General features: G+C 35.5%; 1 protein-coding gene across 2 annotated transcripts in view; it reads right to left on the bottom strand.

Annotated features, from left to right (window-relative positions):
- Positions 1 to 811: 811 nt before the first annotated feature.
- GPSM2 (G protein signaling modulator 2) overlaps positions 812 to 7504 on the bottom strand; it is a 47926-nt gene continuing 41233 nt past the window's right edge. For both annotated transcript variants that reach the window (XM_031457723.2, XM_031457724.2), the window contains one exon: positions 812 to 1623. In XM_031457723.2, the coding sequence (XP_031313583.1) occupies positions 1396 to 1623 (228 nt within the window). In that variant the 3' untranslated portion in view covers positions 812 to 1395. The remainder of the gene's footprint in view (positions 1624 to 7504) is intronic.

The following is a 7504-nucleotide window of genomic DNA, read 5'->3' as shown; positions in this document are numbered from 1 at the left end:
TGGTATGCTGTCTTTGCTCAATAAATATGCTTACAAGAAAAAGCCCATGAAATTTAAGTGTACGCTTAAAAGGATGTTAATCCAGGACATTATACCCTATATATAATACATAAAACATAATATAATACAGGTGTTAACTGAGTACTTTTGACAAAATTTCTGGCTGATCTAAGAACCAAGAGTAATCTTTTTTTTTTTTTTTCCCCTGAGCCCTTAATATGATTCCAGATTGTGTAACTGTCTTTCTTCTCATTTTTTAAAACATCGGCCATTTGGAGAAGTGGTTTGCACTGCCCATCAAAATCAGCTGAAGGATCTTTAGAATGAACACAGACCCAGATCCCTAGATCCCATCCCAGCTGTGCAGAGTGAGAAGCAACAAAAGGTGAATGAGTTGCCAGCTTGTTCCAGGTGTGGGCATTTGTATCACGCAGTTCAGTCTTAGTCCAGGCCCTGCTCTGTCTCATCCTTGTTGACTTGCTTTTGCTAAATTTATGGTGTGTCTTATTACGTGCACTTGTAAATCAGCTTCAGTTCCAGGGAAGAGGAGGGTGAGGCTTAATGACAACTGAGGGTTAACATTTCTTTTCGTCCTTAATTTCTGTGTCCTAAGTTCTTGACGTACACAGTCTTTTTTTTTTTTTTTTTTTTGATATTAGGTCCTAAAAAGTTTTATAGCAGTATTTTGCAAAAAAAAAGATAAATTTTAAACTATTTTTATATACACACATATATGTATATGTATGTATATACACATATATATAAACTAAATATATTTAGTTATTTTTAAGATTACACAAAGAGCCCAAAACACACTAGAAGAAATTTATTCTTAAGAGTTTCTTTTATAATGGCTTTGGCCTAAAAATATGTTGAAAATAGAGATTTTCTTAGTGGAAAAAAAATCTGTATTTATTAATAGACTGTATAATTTTTTACACATTGGTCAAGTACATTATTGTTATGAAATGGCATAATTTATCACTACATCCATGATTAAGTATAAAAAAAAAGCCATTGTCAATTAAGAGTAAAAAAATTACCTAAGCAAGAAGATTAAATTCTAGTTTAAATTCGTTTAACTTCCTACTTTACAAATACCAGGCAAAGGAATCTAACAAGTTGCTAAAGAACATAATCCCAAGCAGTAATCACAAAAGTTGATGAAGCACCTTTTAAGACACCTCCACCCTGAAACAATAGAGTGTCCAGAGGAACGTTGATACTATACTATTACAGGTTAAATATTTACATCATGCTAAAAACATCTGAAGCTGTAGTACAGTGCTATAATTTCTCCTCTTAAGGAAAAAACTAATAGACTGTATTTCCCTGCAGTGTTCTGAAAGGAAATAAGGTCACTTAAAAAAAAATTCATAGTAATTAGTGGTTTGCTTATTTTTTTCCTGACTTTTTAAGTTCCGACAAAGCATTACTGTGTAAAAGGTCCTTTAGCCCAAATTCAGTGCCTCTGTTTTGATCTCGTTGTAAAAGAACTCTCTGCTCATCCATTCTTTTCGCCTGAGACCGTAAAATAAGGCTAAAAAAGTCCTCATCTGGTACTGTTTGTCCCTTTGTGGCAGCAGGTGGTGGAGCACATCTTTGATCATCTAATCTGGACCCCTAAAAATTTACAAGAAAGAGATTAAAATACAAACACTGCAGGGAAGAAGAGCACCAAGGTATGTTACGTCTGTCATTCACAAGAAAATGGGGCTTTAAATGTTTACTGCCTCTTAGAAATACTTAATTCTCAGACTTGAAACCTAGATCAGACCTTTCTTTTGAAATGATTTATATAATCAGAACATAACAAGTGTTATTTAGACGTGTAGCCATAGTTTCATGGCTTTGGTAAAATTAAGGCATGAGGTCCCCTTTGTCCAAGATGACAGCTGAAGATTATAATCTTACCATAATGGGCATCAACAAATCCAACCTACCAGATCCCTAGGAATGTAACATGAGGTACAAAACCCCTGCATCACTACCTTATAAGGATTGTCCATTGGGCAGTCATCAAACTGTAACCCGTTGCCCATTGTTTTTGTAAACAGTATCGTTTTCAACACAATGCTCATTTGTGAATTGTGTATGGCTGTTCGCCCACTACAGTGGCAGAGCTGAGCAGGTGCAACAAAGGCCGTAGAGCCCAAAAAGCCTAAAATATTTTCTGTCTGGCGCTTTACAGAAAAAGTTTGCCTATTCCTGTCTTAGGCATTTAAATCTATTAAGGAAATAGCCCAGAGTGAAATTTTCCTTCACATTTCTAATTTACGATTCTTATTTTAGAAGTACGTTAAAAATGTTTTTGATCAAATGAAAAATACAAGCACTTAAAAGTCTACAGTATAGCGTCTCGAATTAGAGCTCGCGGGAGGGTGTGGTGGCAGCCTGGCCGCCTAGCAGTGCCACCCCGCCTTCCACACACACCTGGTTCGCTCTTCACCATCTCTCCTGTCACAATTCTAGGTCATTTCATTGTCCTCTAATCCATCCAGCACTCAGGTACTTCAGTTCCTAGACCTCCTCTTCTCTGGTGTTCTCATCCTTACCCTCTGCCTTATCCATTAACTCCCACGGTCAGAGGCCAGACACAGTCATTCTCAATAATTGCACCATCTTTGAAATGATTTTAAAACATCCCATGTTGACCATTAACTCCTGTTTTTCCAGATCAGGCTCTCCAATACTCCCCCCAGTAAGTCATTTTTTTTTAAACTGAGGTAAACAACATAAAATTTACCTTTTGAACCATTTTTAAGTGTACAGTTCATTATCAAGTACATTCATACTGTTGTGCTATCATCACCACCGTCCATCTCCAGAACTCTTTTCATCCTGCAAGACTGAAACTCTATACCTGTTAAACAACAACTCTCCATTCTCCCCTCCTTCCAGCCTCTGCAACCACCATTCTACTTGTCTCTATCAGTTTGACTACTCTGAGTACCTCCTGAGTGGACTCATACAGTATTTGTCCTCTTTTGACTCCTTATTTCTCAGCATAACATCTTTAACGTTCATCCATGTTGTAGCATGGTATTTTTTAGGCTGAAAATATTCCATTGTATATGTACACTGTGTTTTGTTTATCCATTCATCTACTGATGGAAACTTGGGTTGCTTCCACCTTTTGACTGTTGTGAATAATGCTAATATGAATATGGGTGTACAAATATAATCTGTTCATGTCCTTGCTTTCAGTCATATCCAGAAATGGGATTGATGGATTATGTGATAATTGTATTTTTAATTTTTTAAGGAACTGTTTTCTTTAGCAGCTGCACCATTTTGTATTCCCACCTGCAGTGCACAAGGGTTCCAATTTCTCCATATCCACAGCAACAGTTGTTATTTTCTGGGTTTTTTTTTTTTGTTTCTTTTGATAGCAGCCATCTTAATGGGTGTGAGGTGGTATCTCACTGTGGTTTTGATTTGCATTTCCTGAATGACTTACGATGTCAAGCATCTTTTCCTGTGCTTATTGGCCATTTAAATGTCATCTTTGGAGAAATATTGGGTTCTCTGCCCATTTTTGAATCAGTTTCTTTGTTGTGGAGTTGTCTATATTCTGGATTAGTCTTTATCAGTTAGATGATTTACAGATATTTCCTGTGGGTTGTCTTTTTACTTTGTTGATAGTATCCTTCAGTGCACAAAAGTTTTAAATTTTGATGAAGTCCAATTTGTCTTTTTTTTCTTTTGTTGCCTGTGACTTTGGCATCATCCAAGGAACCACTGCCAAATCCGAAGTCATGAAGCTTTCCACTTATGTTTTCTTCTAAGAGTTTTATAGTTTTCTACCTCTTACATTTAGGTCTTTGATCCATTTTGAATTAATTTTTCTATGTGGTGTTAGGTAAAGGTCCAGCTTCATTCTTTTGTATGTAGATATCAAGTTTTCCCAGCATCAACTGTTGATAAGACTTCCTTCCACATGAATGCTCTTGGCACCCTTGTTGAAAATCACTTGACCATATATGAGTGTTTATTTCTAGGCTCTCTATTCAGTTCCATTGGTCTATATACGTGTCATGCGAGTATCACACTGTTTCGATTACTGTAGCTTTGTAGTAAATTTTGAAAACAACAAGTGTGAGTCCTCCAACTTCGTTTTTCTCCTTCAAGATTGTTTGGGCTGTTTGGGTTACCTGAGGTTCTTTATACATTTTCAGATGGACTTTCTATTTCTGTAAAACATTGGAATTTTGATAGGAATTGCACTGAATCTGTAGATCGTACTGAGTGATACAGACTTTTTTTTATTGAAGTATAGTTGATAGGTGTACAATGTAGTGATTCACGGTTTTTAAAGGTTACACTCCACTTACAGTTATTATAAAATATTGGCTGTATTCCCCATGTTGTACAATGTATCCTTCTTTTATATATCGTAGTTTTTACCTCTTAATCCCTCCTGACTAGTAACCACTAATTTGTTCTCTGTATCTGTGAGTCTGCTTCTTTTTTCTTATATCCACTAGTCTATTATATTTTTTAGATTCCATATATAAGTGATATCATACAGTATGTCTTTCTCTGACAATCCTGACTTTTTAACAGTATTGTCTTCCAATTTATGAACATGGGATTTATATCATCTTTAACTTCTTTCAGAAATATCTTGTAGTTTTCAGTGTACAAGTCTTTCACCTTCTTGGTTAATGCCTGTACTTTAGTACTTTATTGTTTTTGATGTTATTGTAAGTGGAATTTTTCCTTATTTTCCTTTTTGGACTGTTCATTACTAGTGTATAGAAACACAACTGATTTTGGATTTTTATCTTGTATCCCATAACTCTGCTGACTTTCCTAGTTCTAACAAGGTTGTTTTTGTTTTTGTGTTTTTGGTGAAATCTTTAGGATTTTCTACATATACGACTTTGTCACCTCTGCAGAGATAATTTTACTTTTCTTCTTTTCCAATTTGGATGCTTTCTGTTTCTTTTCCTTGCTTAATTGCTCTGGCTAGAATTTCCAATACTATGTTGAATATAAATGGCAAAGTGGGCATCCATGTCTTGTTCCTGATCTTAAAGAAAAGCTTTCAGTCTTTTACTACGGATTATGATGATAGCTGTGGGTATATTTCATAAATGATTTTTATTATGTCATAGTAGTTTCCTAACTATTCCTAGTTTGCTTTTTTTAATCATGAAAATGTGCTGTATTTTTGTCAAATGCTTTTACTGCATCAATTGAGATAATCGTGTTTTTTCTTTCATTTTGTTAATGTGGTATATTATATTGATTGATTTCCATATGTTGAACCATCTTGCATTCCAGGAATAAATCCCAACTGGTTATGGCTTATAATCCTTTTAATATCCAGCTGGATTCTGTTTGCTAGTATTTTGTTGATAATTTTTGCATCCATATTCAAAAAGGATAGTTTTCTTGTAGTGTCTTAACTGGTTTTAGTATCAGGGCAATATTGGCCCCATAGGATGACTTGGAAGTGTTCCCTTCTCTTCAATTTTTTGGAATTGGTGTTCTTTAAATATTTGGCAGAATTCACCAGTGAAGCCATCAGGTCCAGGGCTTTTCTTTTGTCACAAGGTTTTTGATTACTGATAATAATCTCCTCTTATGAATTATGGGTCTATTTTCTATTTCTTCATGATTCAGTTTTGGTTGGTTTTGTGTTTCTAATTATTTGCCCATTTTATCTAGGTTATCCAGCATACAACCATTGATAGCATTCTCCTGTAATTCTATTTTTGTAGAATCAGTAGTAATGTCTCTGCTTTATTTCTAATTTTGCTAATTTGAGCCATCTCTTTTTCTTAGTATAACTAAAAGTTTGTCAATCTGTTCATCTTTCTAAGGAACCAACTTTGATTTTCTCTTTTTCTGTTCTGTATTTTATCTGTCTCTGTTCTAATCTTTGTTACTTCCTTACTTCAGCTAGTTTTTAGGTTTAGTTTGTTCTTTTTCAAGTTCCTTAAGTTGTAAAGTTAGGCTGCTGATTTGAGATCTTTTTTAATGTAAGCATTTATGGCTATAAATTTCCCTGAGCACTTCTGAGCACTGCCTTCACTGTAAACTAAGTTTTAGTAAATAGTGTTTTCATTTTCATTAGTCTCTAGGTATTTTCTAATTTCCTTTTTGATTTCTTCTTTGACTCATTGATTGTCTAACTGCCACAAATTTGTGAATTTTCCAGTTTTCCTTCTGTTGCTTCTAACTTCATCCCACAGTGGCTGGAGAAGATACTTTGTCTGATATCTATCTCTGTAAATCTGTTGAGACTTAATTTCTGGCCTAAATATGGTCTGTCCTGGACAATGTCCTATATGCACTTAAGAACGTGTATTCTGTTATTGTGTATTATTCTAATCTGTTAGATCTGCTTGGTTTATTGTGTTGTTCAGGTTCCCTATTTTCTTTCGTATCTTCTGCCTGGTGGTTCTACCCATTATTGAGACTGGAATGTTGAAGTCTCCAACTATTATTGTAGAATTGTCCATTTCTCCCTTTGGTTCTGTCATTTTTGCTTTGTATATGTTAGGTAAGTATCTTCAGTATTTCGTCAATCCACTGACATCACAGCCACTTTTTACTTCCACACTTTTCCTTACTTCCCTTCTTAGATGCAGCCTAGATTCCAAAGTCTGTTACTAAAATCACTCCTTGGTATTTCTTTCCCCCTTCACCCTATTCTCCTGGCAATACCAACCTTGATTAAATCTCTCTCTCTGCCTCCTAAAGCAGCTGGTAATGACTGGAGAAAATACACAACTGCACTGACCAGCCTCACTTCCTTGACAGTGAACTTCAAAGTGAGTCCTCAGCACACCTCAGCAAACCTGTTTTCCCTGGTCAATATGCTTTCAGTTTCTCAAAGCCAATTATGTTCTACTTCCTTGCTTTTCAAAATTACAATGCTCCAACCTCAGTCTTAGCTAAATGGCCCTTCTTCTTACTTTGCTAAGAAAATAAAAGGAACCAGAGATAATTCCTACTTGCTATACTTGCTACCTTCAAATCTGTATACATAATACTGTTTTCCTTCTCATCTATGCAAAAACTATTCTTTAATTATCCCCTACTCTTCTGCATCGCTGATTCCCCTCTTCTACTTGATCATTCCATCAGCAGACATGCTATATTAACTCTCAAAATAAGAATAAACCCACCTTTATCCTATGTCTCCCTCCAACTAATGATTCATCTGTTTGTCCTCCTTTGCAAGCAAAACCACTTGAAAGATCTGTGGGCTATTTTGCCATTACATTTCCCCTTTTCTCAACCCACTGAATCCTTTACCCCATCCACTAAACAGTATCTTTCAAAACTACTACTAATCTCCATGTTGCTAAATCTAGTAGCTCAGCCATCATCTTTCTCAGCTGTTCAGCAGCATCTGACACAACTGAGCATTCCTTAAAACACTTCCTTTGCTTGGCTCCTACCACACTTTGCAGGTTTTCTTCCAAATCTCTGACTGATAGCTGCTTCAGTGGCTCATCTTCCTTTATCCAAATAGTAGATTTTCTAG

This window comes from Camelus dromedarius, chromosome 9, assembly GCF_036321535.1.
Source record: "Camelus dromedarius isolate mCamDro1 chromosome 9, mCamDro1.pat, whole genome shotgun sequence".
Taxonomy (NCBI): domain Eukaryota; kingdom Metazoa; phylum Chordata; class Mammalia; order Artiodactyla; family Camelidae; genus Camelus; species Camelus dromedarius.
Note: the sequence above shows the minus strand (reverse complement) of the source record. Positions and strands in the feature narration are given on the sequence as shown.